The sequence below is a fragment of the Anabas testudineus genome, chromosome 23 (assembly GCF_900324465.2).
Source record: "Anabas testudineus chromosome 23, fAnaTes1.2, whole genome shotgun sequence".
Lineage (NCBI taxonomy): Eukaryota > Metazoa > Chordata > Actinopteri > Anabantiformes > Anabantidae > Anabas > Anabas testudineus.
In genome coordinates, this window is record NC_046631.1 from 1,896,345 (window position 1) to 1,913,460 (window position 17,116).

Consider the following 17,116-nt stretch of genomic DNA (forward strand, 5'->3'; position numbering starts at 1 on the left):
TCAGTATTTTCACAAGAGCCAAACTACCAATTTAAAATCCCACATCTTCACACATGATGACAAAAAGGGTGAGGGAGTACAGCTACTGCCATCTTGGAAAAGATTTATGTCAAATACTGTAAAAACAATATCAACTATGATTGTATGATTAACACGGATAAATCCAGAGCACTCACAATACTAGCAATATTGTTTAAAATCAAGTCTAGGTGATTAACATTTTTGTTTGTGTGGATGTATAAAAGGTCACATAACCTTTCATAGTTCTGTACTGTGAGCATGCAGTGGTGCTTTCTCCTGGATGAGGCTCACAAATTCATGTTTCTCCAGGCAGCCTCGGCACTCTTCTCCCCACGAGGCTAAAATGTTCATTAGCTCCACGACTCTCATCTTCTTGAGTCCATCAGTGCTCAGATTCTTCAGCTGAGGCTCTGGAGACACAAACACAAAAGACAAACGGAGTGTTTCTAAACAATGCTGTTTATTCCAGGGGGATAAGGGGCCTTTAACAGGTCTGAACCCAGGGGCCCAATGTCTAACCCCCATCTATGATTGTCTTGTTATTGTTGTTGCACTTGAACACACTTTACCATATCTGAGCTGGCAGATCTGCGTGTCTCTGCTGCTGAGGCGCTGGCAGATCTTTTCCACTGGGACGTGGGAGGCCAGAGGCCGAGACACCGACGCCGTGACGCGTGTTGCTGCATCACTGCTGGCTCCGAGGTAGTAACACTAGGACAGCACACGAGCATTCAGTGCCAGTTATCTGACCGAACGATGACGTGACGCTGTGTTTCTGTGCGTTTGTCTTGTGTTCTCACCAGCCTGGCCTCTTTGCCTTGAGCAGCCGTGCAGGCCTGGATCAGCTCTTCCTCCACCAGGGCAGGAGTGAGATCGGCGTGGGTGGAGGTCAGACTAGTGTACAGTCTGCTGAGAAAGCCCAGACACACTGTGGACCAGTTCACTGTTAGTACATGTGAGGCTATATCCACTCTAGAAACACTTATATTTACTTATGTAAAAGTGCAAAAGTATTGTATAAATGAATACATGTCATTTTTGAGTGATATATGTTTTGTTATAATTACTGATGCACTTGTTTGTCTCTCATCTTCACTTGAAAATGTGGAAGTTTCTGATCTATCCCCAGTGACTCTGCAGCCACAGTCACTCTCAGGACTTATTTACCAGGGTGCACATGCAGCACATGCAGCTCAGGTTATGGTGGCACAAGAGTGCGCCGGTGATATCACTGCTTGAAAATAGCACGTAGCCGAATACACCAGAACCAGGCTGTCCAAGTAGCTTGTGCTCACACCATGCTGTCTAACCTTCACAGTCGTCAGCCGCAGAATAAGTGAAGCTTCTGCAAAACAGCAGAAAGACGAGTGGGAGCACCGACATGCTGCCGACTGTTTACTCCACAGAGCCCCGACGCACTCCTACTGACTTACTTCACAGCACTCCCCCTCATTTGCATAGCAGAATACCGTGCTATTTATTGATTCACTACATGTGGATTGTAATTTTACAGAAAGTAGAATGAATCAATCCATCGATCACTCGTGCACCCAGCTTTAATATCCCAATATTACACTTTCTGTACTCTTTCTGTCAAGGACATCACAATATACTTTGATTAACTGATTGCAACGTGTTGATAATTATCCATCACGTCGTTGCTGTTTTTATAAGTTGGATTAGATCAGTATGTATTTTCTGTTTTGCTTCATTTATTTATATATATATATAAGTTTTACAATTTACACAACACTTCCGGCGCAGACAGGAAGTTAAAGCATAAAATAGCGGAAACTCTAAAGGCCTTTATTCTGAAACCATTCAACCGGAAGTTGTCCCTAGGAGCGCATGGTCCAGCCGGTTCCTGCCCGGTGAGCAGAAATCCTCCAGCATGGCGGCGATTGGGGTTCACTTCGGTTATACCTGCGCTTGTGTGGCGATATTTAAGGTGCGTTTAACACTGATTAACTCCTGACGCGTTATGCCTGTTGTTTAAACCGATAAGAAAGTGATAGGATTAATCTCACGTTCAGAATATCACTGCTACTCACGCTGACATCACACCGGGATCATTGGTGCTAATTTTGAGCCCCGTAACGTTAACTAGCCTGAATACAAGATGAATATCTACTGCCTGAGATAGTAATATAGTCCTGCACTGTTTCTTCTTACCTTACTTTACTTTATTGTCGTGAAGCAGCTGATAAAAGTAGAAACTACAGCAAAGCTTTGAATGGATTCCTTAGATCAGTGGATCAATCAATAACAACTGTGATACTGAACTCATCTTTAAGTCTTTCATTGAGCAGAACACCTGCTGTATTCATCCTCTGCCATACGTCATTTACTGATCTTCAGGATCTTGAAATCAAGCAAGTTGTGCTTTCAGAACAGAAAATGATTCAGTGATACATGAATGGCTGCAGCTTGAAAGTGTGTGTGTGTGTGTGTGTGTGTGTTGTTCAGGACGGGCGGGCAGATGTGGTGGCTAATGATGCAGGAGACCGAGTGACTCCAGCCGTGGTGGCCTACAGAGACACGGAGCAGGTACAGCGGGCTTCACTTCTCCTCCTGTCAGCTCACAGACACAGATCTCGCTGTGGGGAAAAAAAGAAAACGTTTAAAAGCCTCTCTGCTTACTGACTGATTCGTATTTCATTTTCCGTCTCGTGCAGATCGTGGGTATTGCTGCAAAGCAGGGACGGGTCCGCAACGCTGCCAACACTGTTGTTAAAGTGAAACAGGTGCTGGGGAGAAGGTGAGTGCTTCGACACCTGCACATCACAGACATCCACAACGTCACTCAGTCAGTTGATCGAAATCACTTACATATTCAATTTAAATCTCAATTACCAGCTTTGATGATCCAGAGACACAAGCTCACAGAACAGAGACTAAGTGTCAGGTGAGTGCGTTCTGTATTTTTCCCTACGTACACATTTTTAAATGCTTTGATTTCAGTTATTTTTCATGTAGTTGTGCAGTTTTGATATTGAATGCAGTGAAACTACTGTGTTCAGGTGGTAAACAGAGAACAGAAGCCTTATTATGAGATTACAGCAGGAGAAAATCCACGGTATGTTGCCCCAGAGGATGTTGCAAAACTCATCTTCCACAAAATGAAAGGTAATGGGACACACGCGCACTCCCCTCCACAAATATTGAGGCCAGTTCCTTTAAACTTGCTGTAGACTGAAAACGTTTCTGGTTTGATGTCAAAAGATGAAGTTATACACACCATGAGCTGACTCAATCTTCCCATTTTCCCAGAAACTGCTCAGTCGGCTCTGGGCTCCGACGTCAACGAAGCCGTCATCACGGTCCCATTTGAGTTTGCACACACTCAGAAGCGCGCTCTGAGGTAGGCTTTTTTTTTGTTTTTTTTTATTGTGGGGAAACTTGCACCTTTTTTGTGAAGGGGAAAAAAAATAAAAGGGGGTGTATTTGTTTTTGTGCAGAGACGCAGCTGAAGCTGCAGGGTTCCATGTGCTGAGGCTGATCCACGAGCCTGCGGCCGCTCTGTTGGCCTATAACATTGGACAGGACAGCTCTTCTGGGAAGAGGTGAAAGAGCAGCTTGTCTTACTAGAGTTGGCACTTTACTCCCACCTCCAACACTGAATGTTGCTATTTTCCCTCCCGCTGATCTGCTCTGTGCCGACAGTCACGTCCTGGTCTACAAGCTGGGCGGGACATCCCTGAGTGTGACGGCGCTGCAGGTCAATGGAGGAATGTTCCGAGTTCTCAGCACCCACACCGACCATAGCATCGGAGGAGAGAGCTTCACCCAGGCCTTGGCCCAGCACCTTGCTTCTGAGTTCAAACGGTAGCTACTGTTTTGCCCCCTGAAACACTGAAATCTCTCCCATGCAAGAGGATTCACATTGTTCACATGTTTGCTGTGCAGCACCTTCAGGCATGACGTGAGCGGGAACGCCCGGGCGATGCTGAAGCTGATGAACGGAGCCGACATGGCCAAACACTCTCTGTCCACGCTGGGGTCGGCCAACTGCTTCGTCGACTCCCTGCACGACGGCATCGACTTTGAATGCAACGTCTCTAGGTGAGTGGCAGCCGGTCGGAGGCGCACAGACTGATTTGTTTAGAGCTGCTCGTCGCGGATATGTGATGTTTTGAAGCAGATTTAGTGGAAAGTACAGTGCCGGGTGCGTCTCAGCCTGTTTCACGCAGTTTGCACAGATGAACAGCTGCTACCCACATGATGATTTCAGAGTGTTGTTTCCTCAGAGCTCGATTTGAACTGCTCTGCTCCGCGCTCTTCAACAAGAGCATCCAGCCAATCAGAACCCTGCTGGAGAAGGCGGGACTCTCCACCAGCAGCATCAACAAGGTGGGTGTGTAGGTGGTTGTCGTCCTGACGTCATGAAAATAAAATATGACAAAGATGACTAAATATTGAAGTTTCGTAGGTGGTTCTGTGCGGCGGCTCAGCCAGGATCCCTCGTCTCCAGCAAATGATCCGCGACATGTTTCCGGACGTGGAGCTTCTCAGCTCGGCGCCCACCGATGAGGTCATCGCCGTGGGAGCTGCCCTGCAGGCAGGCTTACTGGTCGGCAGAGATAGCCTTGTCCCTGAGGAAGAGTCCATCACGGTGGATGTTTCTGCCACTGACATACTAGTGAAGGTAGCACACAACCTGAGATTGTAGTAGCAGTGAAGGTATCGGTCAGTTCCACTAATGATGCGTTGATGTGTGGCTGTTAACAGGAGCTGGATGACTCCGGGGCTGAGGTGTTCACTGTTGTTCTTCCATCGGGCACGCCCCTCCCCGCTCGCAGACACCACATCATGAGCGGAGCAGGGAAACTATCGTCCCTCTGTCTGGAGATATACCAGAGATTGGTCACGGAGCAGCCAGAAAAACTAGCTAAGGTACCGCATGCAGAGTCCAGGAACAACACAACCTACACAGTGTAGATAGACGGACAGGAGGAGTAAATGTGTCTGTAGCGGTTTTAACAATGAACACTGTTGTGTGTGTATAATTTGCAGATCGTGTTGAGAGACCTGCAGCCCAGAGAAGAGAACCACAACATCGACACCGTGGTGACCATGAAGAGGTACCCTCCAACCCCACCATGATCTCAGCACACAGCTCACCATGATGTGACAACTCTCATACCGCTGTTTGATTATGTTGCAGGGACGGCTCCGTTCATGTTTCCTGCGTGGAGCAGAGCACTGGAAGGTCAGAGGTCATCACCATAGCAGCTGCATCATGAAGCCTTTGAAGGGAGATTACCACCATGAGCACACAGTGCAGTGTCTTGTTTTTTTATGTTTCGCTCAATAAACAACATTAAACTCAGACTAAATGCTCAGATTCATGACTTCTGGATTTTTTTACAATCATGGGATGTTTTAATGAACAATACCATCAATAAAAGTATTTGAATAGTGGATTGTGATGCCTTCAAAACAATCCAATTGGATTGAATCTGGTGTTGGTGTGTGCACACATACTACAGGGACCAAACACAAAATCACAAATAAGTACAGTCTGCTGATGAAAATGAACTTTATTACAGAATAAGAATCCAAGTGTTTCCCCTTCATGTCTCGGATTAAAAGTCTCCTCACACGTCAAGTCTTCATAGGAAGTGCAAAATGTCATAAGAGTCATAAACATGGGGAAAGAAGACGTCCATAGATTCACTGGTAAGTCTGTCGTCATACAGAACGTACAAAGCCACGTTAAAGGAGCCAGTTTGGATCATTGCTCCTCTTCATCACAGCTGTGTGATCCATTCCTGCACCAGAATACACATATACAAGTACTGTATGATGACAGAATGAATGAATAATTGATTCTTTACTAAGTGAATCTCAGAGAAATCACTAAAACAGTGGATTTATTTTTTCTTGAAATGTTTTTTTCTGTTATTACTATAAGTAACATGATATGCATTGTAGTCTATATTAACATGTAATACACAGAGTCCCTCCTGTGCTCAACTCATGTACGTCCACACTCTACCAGTCCAGCATGAAGTGGGGGATGGGCCCAATCTTTGGCTCCCAGTAGCTCTTCAGTCTTTATCCGAGCTCGTGTTCCAAGAAGTTCAAGCCAACCTCCACTTTATTTTTTTAATTTAGCATCCATGGTCTGGCACGATGCGACACTTCAGGATCTTCAGGTAGTTCTGCACCTTGTTGGAGTCTCGGCGGAAACAGTAGAGGAGGTCGTAGTCCTTCATCAGGCGCCACTCGGCGCTGTCGGACGGCAGCGAGGCCTCGGGGGAAGCCAGGCTGCTGACAGAGTTGCTGATTATCCCCAGCGTCTGCATCTGAAGCAGAGAGGATGCACACGTGTATACGTCAGTGTTGCAGTTACACCACACTGCATTATAGTGCTTCAACGTACACACACACACACACACACACACACACACATACACACTCATAGATGTGAAAGATAGAATGAAAGAAAGAAAGGAAGGTCACACACTGACACTGACACCAACAACTCTCTGTCTGACAATGACACACACACACACACACACGCACCTTCTCGGCCACTTTCTCGACGCCTTTCCGCAGCTCGTGCACCATGTCGCTCATCTCCAGGGCTTTGTTGGAGCTGAAGTTGTTGAAGTCGTGCTGGTGAGCCATGCTCTGGTGGAAATGCCACAGAGGGTCCCTCCACGCCAGCAGGAGCTTCAGGATCACCTCGGTCAGCTCCTCCCTCTGCAGCAGCCGCACACACACACACACACACACACACACAGAACACTCGTTACTCTTACTGTTGTTGTGCTTTATTAGTGCAAAGATGGTTTATGCCACTGAAAAGTGAATTCACCGCCATTCTCTGAGCGTTCTCTTTGCCGTTTGGGGTGAGGATGGTGGACGTGTGACAGTTGCGACTGATCCGGCCGATTTGATTCTTGCTGGGCAGGAAGTACTGCTCCTGACATGCAGGAATGAAATGTCAGAGGTCAGGTGTCCTCTAAATGCTAGTATTAAAGTGATAAATCCCACATTTAACACTCTCACTTTTAAAAATGCAACAAGATGGAGGAGACTTACAAACTCGGAGTGAAGGTCGTTGGAAATTCCGTGCATCCTGGCCGAGTGTTGGATGACCCGGTCAAACAGGTTGGCCAGGGAGAGGACGTGGCACCCAGCTTGGCCGTTGGTGCAGATGGGTGCTGCACCCATGCGGGTCAGCCTGGTGGAGAATACCAGACAGACCAACACCACCCATGCAGCAGACACTAGGAGAAACCAAAGACCAAGACATGAACAGAGACTCTGGAGAGTAATAAAAGAAGTGAATGAAATGATCCAGAGAACATCGTGAGTGGAGGAACAGGCGGCTGCAGCTACCTGATGTTCGGATGTTTCCGGGCATCCTGCAGACGAGCTTCTGTCTCAGAGCAGAGGGTGCAGGAGCTTGATATGAGGGTCCCCTCAGTCACCTTTTCCCTTTTACACACTTGAATGTCTAAGAAAAAGAGTGGGAGGAACAGACAGAGAGGGAGAGAGAGTGAGAGAGAGAGAGGGGGCACGGAGGGGTAGAACATTTACGATGATCAGCAGCTACTATTCTGTGCGTCAGATGGAATCAGAATCAGCTTTTTTTTTTTGCCAAGTATGGCAATGAATACGCGGAATTGGCTTCCGGTGGTTGTTAACTACTCAATGACATCACCAAGCGAGGACGTCATTCCAGCAGAGCATCGCTGGACTGTCTGTCCGGCACATTTGGGTATTTGACATTTTAGGTTGGCTCAGGTCTAGCTGAATGACGTCAAGTGGTTGTGGCCTAGATCAGTTCCCTTCTGTTACAGGCAGTTGACTCACCTTTTTTGTTACGTGCTGGTCTGACCTTAACCTGTAAAAAAAACAAAACATAATGCAGCATAAAGAAAGTACAGTAAAAGTTAGGAAGCGTTTTGAAAGGAAACACATTAAAAACCATTGTATGCACAGACCTCATGTCCCCATGTGAATGTAAAACCTTAAACCCGACGAGAACTGATTAAATGCATTTAATAAATCACGATTGATTGTCACCTCTATTACTGTTGTTATTAAGTATCATAATAGACTTCCATAAGGACAGTGCAGAGGAAAAACTCCCTTTAAAGGAAGAAACCTCCAGCAGAACCAGGCTTAGGGTGGGCGGTCATCTGCCTTGACCGGTTGGAGTGAGTGGAAAGAGGATCTACGTCACATGCACACATATACATGTACTACAATAGGCTTTAACTAGACTTTTTGGCTGAATTGATGCCAAACTGTCTGTTAATACACATATATTTGTGTGAATGAAGGAATGATCATAAAATGAGACTAGCGCACTTTAGGTCGGCGTGTGTTTGCCGCAACATTGCCGCTGTAGGTGTGCACATGTTTCACTGTGAAATTTCCCGGAGATGACCAGAGGCTGGTGCTCCATGTGACTCTGCTGCACGTTCACACTAACAAAGTGACATACACACAGGACCATAGCGTTGTTGGGCAGATGGTCTCGTGTTGTCATGTTCAGGCTGACCTGCAGAGTAACGGGGTGACTGTTACAGCTGCACATGCCCACGGGCCAGCACTCTCAGTGGCTTTGGCCTTTCACTCCATTTTAACAGCACAGGAAGTTCTCCTGAGAAGACCAGCCAGGAACTGAAGGTACTGTACTACACCGAAATGTAGTTTTCTTCCTTAAGGGTTCATCTGTGGTCAGAGAAAGTAGACATCACAGATCATAGTTATAGTACAGACCTGTAGAGACTCATTTCACTTATCTCATTTATACAAATCTAATTAACAAGTTTTTTGTTTTACACTAAATACATCTTGGTTGAACATTAAAAGATAGATGTGAATTTGAGCTTTTCTTTGATGCTATATGTTCACATTCACATGTTAAGCAGCCGAGAATATAACACATTTTGAATGTGAGCAGTTTGAAACGTGTGACTGACAGCTGTTTCTTGTTACCCAGGGGTGTCCTTTAAGATTGATTTTCAAACCATTAACAGCTCTAAATGACCGCTTTTGGTTTTAGTCTTGGGTTTTACCTGTGAAGAGAATGCATCAACATGAAAACTAATGAGACGCTGCACGAACACCAGACAAAGCCACGCCTGCAAAAGAAAGAAACCACTGGTGTACTGAGCAACATGCACAAGCAGCTGATGACAGTACGTAGTTAGAAACTATAACTTAGCCTTCTCATTCTGTTCCTTTTAGAGACACTGTATGTACAGAGTGACCTAGATAATGACATCTTTTACAATTACAGGGCATTTTACTGATACCTGTAATATTCATCCTAACATTATTTAGGTACAGCAGTGAATAGAGAGGCTCTAACAGTCTAACAGGAGGAATTGGACTTCTTTTAAACCAACAGGGAATGATGATCCGTGATGGCAGTGGTCTAGTATTATAGGCTACACCATTTAAAGTAAGAGAGAACGAGTTTACACAGAGAGTCGGGGGAAAGCAGGGGTGAATCGTGACTCACAGGCAGGACCCCTGGCGATCGACCTGGGAATGGAATTGACAATAAGCAGGGAGGGCACCTCAGTGCAAGCCACAATATCAAAGGCAGAGAAAAGACAACTGCAGAGATTCCCTAGTGGCTGGAGGAAGGGCGTCTTAGAATACCAAGGGGGAAAGTGATTAGGAGCAAATGGAAAGGGTTGTGACCAGGGGCTGCACGCTGATTAGAGCTCCTTAAGACGTCAACTTGATCAGATGGGGTAAAATCCAGCGACGGGTTAATGACTGGGTAACAGCATCACTGCGGTAGAAGAAGGAGGTGAGACCTCCTAGATAGATGGCTAGAACATAGATCCTACCCCCAGTCAGAGTAGTGGTGAGAGAAGGCGGCCAGGGAAAAAGAGGAGTGATGGGCAGAAACCCAAAGTGAATGCACCCAGGGCTACAGAGAAGGGCATGTGTGCAACTGTTACTTCAGATCAGACTCTCTGTGGAAAAGTTGAAACAAGTTAGTCTGTGGTCTCGGGTTGAAGTGGCCATTAAAAGCAGCTGTTTGCAGAAAACTGATGTTATTTAAAGCTGCAATAGTTACACAAGTTACTGTTGCTTCCAGTTTTCTTATCCTATAGTAATTCTTTTTCTAAATCATTGGTTAGATTTTTGAAATAAAATGTGTGGTTGACACCAGGTCAAGTGGCTAAATGAGACCACAGAGGTTAAAGGTCATCATGCTGTTGTGTAGTTGTATTTATGGAAAGTATTAAGTCTTACAAAGTGGAAGCTTAGTGATGCTTTAAGGCATGAAATGCACCTCTGCGGTTTGTTTGTAGCATAAGGACAGCGTCGCTTAATAAAAGGATGTCACTGAGCATATTACATGAAATGTGCTTATTATCAAGTGAACGCTATCTTTTGGTTTGGCCTTGATTTTAGTAGATTACATGCGCAGTAGTTTAGTGTAAGATTTGAAAATAAGCTAATAATGTCAAATGACATTTACCTGCCTTGATACCTGGATTTTTATTTCATTTTTTTAATTCACTTATTCATTAACTGCGAGTAGTGGAAAGTGTGGAACTACTGTAGCAATGGGAAATGTTGAACTGGGAACGTTCCAACTTCCGATGTGCAGTGAACGCAGCACCAACCCATCCATATGTGTGATGACGTGTAATGGCTTTGGTTAGCAGGGAGAAAGGTACAGTTGTTTATTGGATCACCGTGTCCCGTAGACTCAGTGTTGGTGATGGAGGCCCACAAGAACTCACTTGTCAATATACAGATTTAGCGACACCCACGTCTCCACTTCTCCTGATTCGAAGTTTACACATGAGCGAGACCGAAGTAGCGAGGGCAAGACAGCGTAACCGCCCGCGGTTCACGCTGACACACGAATCGAGCGTCTCCCTCCCTCCCCGCCGCAGCGTAGGACGTTTGTTGACAGCAGTGGGGAGCAAAGATGGCGGCGCCCGCTGCAGCGGAGCGAACGACGGACAGTTTGCTAAACCCCGCTAACAAAACGAACCATGGTAGCGAAACGTCTTCTGTGGCTCCGAAAGAGCCGCCGGACTTTGTGGTGGATTTCGTGGTCAAAGAGGTCGGCAGCGACCTGAAGTCCCTGAAGAATGTCGGCGAGCTGCTGGAAAAGCTGAGAGAAGAAAACATGGCACTGGAGGAACAGGTGACATAGCTGGTTTTACATCTTGCTAAGCAGCTAATGACAAATAACAAAGAATCCAGAAAGGATAAAACATGCGAGGTTTGTAAATTCATTATATTTGTGTCTTTCAGGTTCTGAGTGTGTCCAGTTCAGTGCCTCCCAAAGTGTCTGCAGCTCTGTGTGCTGCTGAGGAGGCCAGATGTTCCCTGGAGGAGCTGCTGCAGAGGGAGCGACTGGTCTCTAACAAACTGCACCAGGTGGAGACTCTCATAACGTACTGCAGCTTCTGTTGGCCTGTTACAAAGCATATTTCCACTATTAAAGTCCAGCTGATATCCTGGACATCATGACTTGGCTTGATGGACTGTGTATTGGCAAAAATGTGGTGATGCGATACCCAATATGATGATTATTGTGTCTTATAGCACCTACAGGGAGCCCAGCCGTGGATGGATCGTCTTGGCCAGACGTTTAACCAAGTGGACATCATAGAGAGACACTTGAAATACCTCCGCTGCCTCCAACACATAGAGGAACTCAGGTACTGTAGGCAAGAGTGAGGGGACGGAGGCGCAGATCAGTTAGTTATGATGGAGAGGAGGTGCTCTGCTGTGATGCGTCTGATTTGTCCGCCGTAGGCTGACAGAAACGGTAACGTGTCACGTGTTGTGTCCCCGCAGCGCCGCAGTCCAGCAGTGTCTGATGACCAGCAGCGTCTGGGAGGCCATAAGAGCAGTGGACAGCATGGCTGCGCTGGATGCCGGACTTAGCCAGTCTGGATGTTCTCACCTTCAGGACTTCCTCAGAGAAACGCTTCACTTCTGGCACAAGATCATCAAAGACCGCCTGGCCAAGTACCTGCCTCCACGGTGTTTCTTTCCGACACTTTGTGTGTAAATGTGCAGAAAAATCCGATTTAAATCCTCCTTTTCAATTCTTTCTCAGTGATTTCGAGAAAATCCTGACTCAGCTTCACTGGCCGATCATCTCCCCTCCTACTCAGTCATTGACACCTGCTGCCAATAGTCAGGAGATCAGCAGCCAGCTGGATCTGCTAGTCACTCAGCTGCTCGCCCTGCAGACCTCGTATCCTCCTATTTGGTGTTTAATGCAGAAGAACATGTTTCAGAACTGTACTTTAATCAAACTCTAATCTAGAATTCCTGTATGAGACTAGCTAATGGTCTGCATCTGTGGTAAACCTTCTGTATTTACTCATCAGTGTGTTTTTAAAGGATTCTAACAAGTAGTTTATTGCATATGCTGCATGTAGTAGTTTCTTTAACTTCTCCTGCCAGCGATGACCTCATATCACAGAGGGCATCCGCCTCTAGTCAGGGTGCACCCTCTACCCAGATGGTGTCTACAGCCACACCTCTGTCCCAGGAGCCTCCCCTCTGTCTGCCCATCCAGATCATGCTCCTGCCACTCGGCAAGAGGTTCAGATACCACTTCTATGGGAATCGACAGACTAACTCCCTCAGCAAGGTATCTGACACACAGAACACGAAATGTTTTTTTTTTATTATTCTGAGCTTTTCAGACCTAGACCCTTCACATGTTCATGCACATTTTCTGGTCCTCACCGTCTACCTGTGTGCTTTTCAGCCAGAGTGGTACCTCACGCAGGTTCTCATGTGGATGAGTAACAGCTCAGCTTTCATGGAGGAGAAGATCCAGCCTATACTGGATCGAGCTGGGGTCGCCATCAGTGCCAGGGTTTGTTACTCTATAATGACTAGTGTTGCTTAAACAGGTATTTCTTCAGTCTGGTTGTGAACCAGTCTAATCACTGCCAGACTACATGTTAGAAGAGATCTTTAAGAAGAGATTTAAGGTTTTTTTTTTCTTTGCACTGAGCGTTCAATTCACTTCTTCACTAATTATGACATTGTTCATGTGCGTGTAGGTGGAGCTGTGTCGAGGTCTGTTGTGTCTGGTCCAGGAGAAGGTGGCCAGCGATGCTTCCAGGCTGCTGTATGATGACGTGCTCTTCTGTCACTTGGTGGAGGAGGTGCTTCAATTTGAGAAGGAGCTGCGGAGCAACCAGTCATACCCAGCAGTGCTGCCTGGTCTGCTTCACCTCCTGCTCGACGACGCAATCCTACAGAAGTGGTTAACTGTAGAAAAGAAGAGTAAGTTGGGTGCTCAGCAGCTGCTGCAAGAGTTAATCTACAGACTAGCAGTATTTTGTGCCCACAGTGGTGTGATTAATAGTCACTTAACAGGCTAATAAATGCATAATGAGGGCCTGTGACTCCTAAAATGAATGTGATGCCATGACGAGAGAGAAAATGTGCTGGAGCTACTGAAACACTCATGGTCATACAGTAGGATTACAGAGTAGAGGTTCTTCCCTCACAAAACATATTAGGCTGAGTACAGACAAGACAGAAAAGAAAGAACATCCTAACTTTGAATTATCCTGTGTGTGCAGTGGCAGTGGAAAAGATGGATGCCATGCTATCGGCCGAGGGAGCTTGGAGCTCTCAGTACAAAGATATCAGTGATATGGATGAGCTGAAGGCTCCAGACTGTGCTGAGACGTTCATGACTCTGCTACAGGTCATCACTGGTAAGACCGTTCGTTTCAGTAAGTCTGATCTTTGAGTCATTGTACATACAGCAGCTATGGATCTTTTCAGCAGCAGAAGGTCATGGTGGAAACAGTCTTTTTTAGTAATTTGTATATTTACACCTTGATATATTAAACAACATGGAACATGTTGTGCTGAATGTATGTCCTTGTGTGCTTGCTGTACATGAGATAGAAACAATAAAGAGTCTTGCTCCAAAGGTGTACACCTGGTAAAAGACTTCACAGAGGACCCTTAAGCCAATTGTTATTCTGATGCATTCTGCCAAAGCATATAAAACATTTTTGTACTGTACTCAGAGCGGTACCGGGCCTTACCCTGTCCCTCTGCACAACTGAAGTTCCTGGGGCTACAGAGAGAACTGGTGGATGACTTCCGCATAAGACTCACCCAGGTAACACCTGACTCTCTGCAACAGTTAATTATTCTCTCATTAATTGGTTCTACAGGGCAGCCTAACCCTAAGCCTATGTCCCACAAACGAAGGCAATGGTTTGTTTTTCCACAGTTTGTGGTTTGGGCTATAGTTTTGTTCTGTGCCTATTGTTTTAATTCTTAAGTTCCAGGAAGATGGATGTAAATGAATGAGATGTGGTTGTTTTTATTCCTCCCAGGTAATGAAAGAGGAGTCTCGGTGCCCGCTCGGTCCCCGTTATTGTGCCATCCTCAATGCTGTCAACTACATTTCCACCATCCTTGGAGACTGGGGAGACAATGTGGTATGTGGAGTTTCCAGACAGGTCTCACTTGCTTAAAAAGAAAAAAATTATTCTGGAATTGGTAGATTTGTGGTTTGATTCACAAATGATCTAAAAGATTAAGAGAAGTATAAAACTGAGCAAGAGTTTAACACCAGTCTTAGAGTTTGACCTGTTCCTTTTTTCTTTCTCCAGTTTTTCCTGCAGCTGCAGCAGGCTGCAGTTTCACTTGGTGAGGAGGTGCTGCAGGGCCTCGGGGTGATAGAGCTGGGTCGCCTGGCCTCTCTGGAGGGCTCTCTGTTTGAAGGCCTGCTGGGGCTGCTGGATCGACTGAAAGGAGACATGATGGGAAGACTGCTGGAATGGACCATGAGAGAAATCACAGAAAACGCTAAACCATACTGCCAGGACAGGTGAGACGTCAGACAAGTACATTTCTAGTGCACACACATTTCCTTCAGTCTACACTGTGATAAGTGGATGAGCTATCATTTAGACCGAGTGTACAGCACCTTTCATTTTCACACTATGATTTCATTATAGACAGAGTTGTCAGTTGAGCAAAGAATAAATGTTAGCACTGATAGATTCTCTCTTTTTGCTTCTATTTTGCCTTCAGGTGGCTGTCTCTACCATCCCAGCATGACCAGTCCACCATGACTTTGTCCAGTTCAGCGTGTCCCATGATGCTGTGTGTGCGGGACAGATTGCTGCATCTTCATCAGGTCCTTAGTCTTTCTCTGTTCCAGCTGGCCTGGCAGGGCCTGGCGGAGAGACTCGACAACTTTCTCTACCAAGATGTAAGACTATGTTGGGTTTTTATGATTTTAAAGTAGACATGATGCCATACCATGCATGGTAAAGCTTGACTGTATGGACTCACAGTGGCAATAAATGGGACAGATGTGCTTGTTCTTTTGCATTGTTTGCTACTAAACTGCTGCCCCATGTGTTCCCCTCAGGTGATCCTGTCCAACCATTTCAGTGATGGAGGGGCAGCTCAGCTTCAGTTCGACATGACCAGAAACCTGTTTCCTCTGTTTGGTCACTACTGCAAAAGACCTGAGAACTTCTTTAAGCAGTTAAGCATTGTTGCCATCTTGTGCATTTAAGTCTGTGTTCATATATGTAACTGCGCGTGCCGGACCATGACCCTGGGTGGCACCAGTGAACTTATATTACTGTATATTAGTAAACCTCATGTCTACATCTCTGCACATACTGTAAAATGACAATAGCAAATTACTATTCTTCTTAATCAAATATTCATTGAACTTTAGATACTAATGAAAGAATCAGTAAACGAAAATGTCCAGGGGAAGGATAACTTCTGTCTCCACCTGTTCTGTCTCTCCACAGTGTTAAGGAGGCGTACATCATCTTGTGTCTTAACATAGGCTCTGCTCTCCTGCTGCGGAATCTCCTTAAAGAGTCGGCGGAGGAGGTGAGAGACTGGGCAATCACGGGGGATCCTTCACCGGAGTCTGCATTGAATGAGTTGGGGGTTTACTGTTTGGCACCCTGTGATGTGCTGATTCTCCTCAACCTCAAAGCCTCCTTACCTGGACAGTGACTTTTCCACCTGGAGATATTTGCTGGTGTTGCTCAGCCTTTTTTCATCTTCAAGCTTGAAAATTCCTCCTCTCCCTGTTCACTTAATGCACCCTCCTCTATGCTTTGCCCAGCCCATCAGGTAGATTACAACAAAGCTTAACATTCAAGAAGAAGTAATTGGTGTTCTGTGATTGTTTAGAAGGGTGAGCCTCACTCAAAAACCTTTAGAAGGGACTTCAGTACTGCCAGAGCAGTTTAGTGAGTCTGAGTCACAGACCCTCTATACATGTTTGAAACATACTGTATTTCTGCTAAAATAACATTTCACTACATATTGGGGTAAAGGAAAGCCCATACCACTGTAATCACTCCAACTTGCTTCTGTAATTACAATATAGAAAAAAAAGTTTGGAAACACCTACATGCTTGTATTCTGCTTATCTATTGCTGGTCTTATTTGATCAAATGATTGTAAAACACACAATATTGGTCAAATCATATCCGCATGTAACATTTACATAAAAACACCTTTGCAGCAATAACTTCCTGACAAATCTGTGACGTTCTACTAGTCATTTTTTACAGATATTCAGATGTGATTTCCTTCCAGGTCTTTTGCAGCACTTCTCAAAAGTGTCCTATTCTGGTTAAGGAGTATGACCAAACCCTTTGGTCAGTCTCTCTCATTCCAGCTCAATGAGGTTCAGATCTAGTGATTGAGTCGTCCAAACCATCACAGAGAAGGTTTTCAGCAGCAACTTTATTCTCTAATTAATTCTTATACAACCAGGACGTCTTGGAAGGAATTCTTTGAGTTATTATCTTGCTGCAGAATGAAGTTGTCAGTCAGTCATTGCCCAGAGGGAGGGGAAAGCCTCTTCAGTATGGAGTGGTATCAGTAGTGATAGTGATCACTTGCACACAATTCAAGATCACTCACTCTCCCTTTGCCAAAGCATCACCAGATCATTACATTTCCACCCCTATGCTTCACTGAGAGTGTATAATCACTTGGATCTAAATGCCTCAAACTTCTGGAAGACAAAAAAAAAATCTAACAAACATAGTTGCAGAGTTTAACACGGTTGTTGTAGTCAAATGAGAAACATGCTTTCAGT

General features: G+C 45.5%; 4 protein-coding genes across 5 annotated transcripts; 2 read left to right on the forward strand and 2 right to left on the reverse strand.

Moving 5' to 3' along the window:
- Positions 1-75: 75 nt before the first annotated feature.
- Positions 76-1,678, reverse strand: cdnf (cerebral dopamine neurotrophic factor). The gene is made up of 4 exons (XM_026362934.1): positions 1,332-1,678; positions 822-949; positions 591-732; positions 76-431 (listed from the first exon to the last, which is right to left on the reverse strand). The coding sequence occupies exons 1-4, from the start codon at positions 1,402-1,404 to the stop codon at positions 259-261; spliced, it is 516 nt and encodes a 171-aa protein (XP_026218719.1). The 5' UTR covers positions 1,405-1,678; the 3' UTR covers positions 76-258.
- Positions 1,679-1,818: 140 nt separating this feature from the next.
- hspa14 (heat shock protein 14) lies at positions 1,819-5,363 on the forward strand. The gene is made up of 14 exons (XM_026362933.1): positions 1,819-1,969; positions 2,488-2,568; positions 2,697-2,779; positions 2,878-2,926; positions 3,042-3,147; positions 3,292-3,382; positions 3,480-3,584; positions 3,685-3,846; positions 3,928-4,083; positions 4,269-4,371; positions 4,451-4,666; positions 4,750-4,914; positions 5,035-5,102; positions 5,186-5,363. The coding sequence occupies exons 1-14, from the start codon at positions 1,913-1,915 to the stop codon at positions 5,262-5,264; spliced, it is 1,521 nt and encodes a 506-aa protein (XP_026218718.1). The 5' UTR covers positions 1,819-1,912; the 3' UTR covers positions 5,265-5,363.
- Positions 5,364-6,134: 771 nt separating this feature from the next.
- Positions 6,135-8,177, reverse strand: prl2 (prolactin 2). Of its 2 annotated transcripts, none has more exons than XM_026363897.1 (5): positions 8,156-8,177; positions 7,072-7,259; positions 6,845-6,952; positions 6,550-6,729; positions 6,135-6,329 (listed from the first exon to the last, which is right to left on the reverse strand). In XM_026363897.1, exons 1-5 carry the CDS (start codon positions 8,175-8,177, stop codon positions 6,135-6,137), a joined length of 693 nt encoding a protein of 230 aa, XP_026219682.1. The 2 variants fall into 2 exon arrangements, with proteins under 2 accessions (XP_026219682.1, XP_026219681.1); XM_026363896.1 differs by lacking the exon at positions 8,156-8,177 and adding an exon at positions 7,372-7,396.
- A 2,521-nt stretch (positions 8,178-10,698) lies between these two features.
- On the forward strand, positions 10,699-17,095 carry rint1 (RAD50 interactor 1). The gene is made up of 15 exons (XM_026362083.1): positions 10,699-11,170; positions 11,281-11,406; positions 11,575-11,690; positions 11,830-12,003; positions 12,095-12,235; positions 12,448-12,637; positions 12,758-12,868; positions 13,059-13,284; positions 13,587-13,724; positions 14,046-14,140; positions 14,361-14,465; positions 14,640-14,857; positions 15,064-15,244; positions 15,407-15,525; positions 15,804-17,095. Exons 1-15 carry the CDS (start codon positions 10,949-10,951, stop codon positions 16,015-16,017), a joined length of 2,376 nt encoding a protein of 791 aa, XP_026217868.1. The 5' UTR covers positions 10,699-10,948; the 3' UTR covers positions 16,018-17,095.
- Positions 17,096-17,116: the final 21 nt, after the last annotated feature.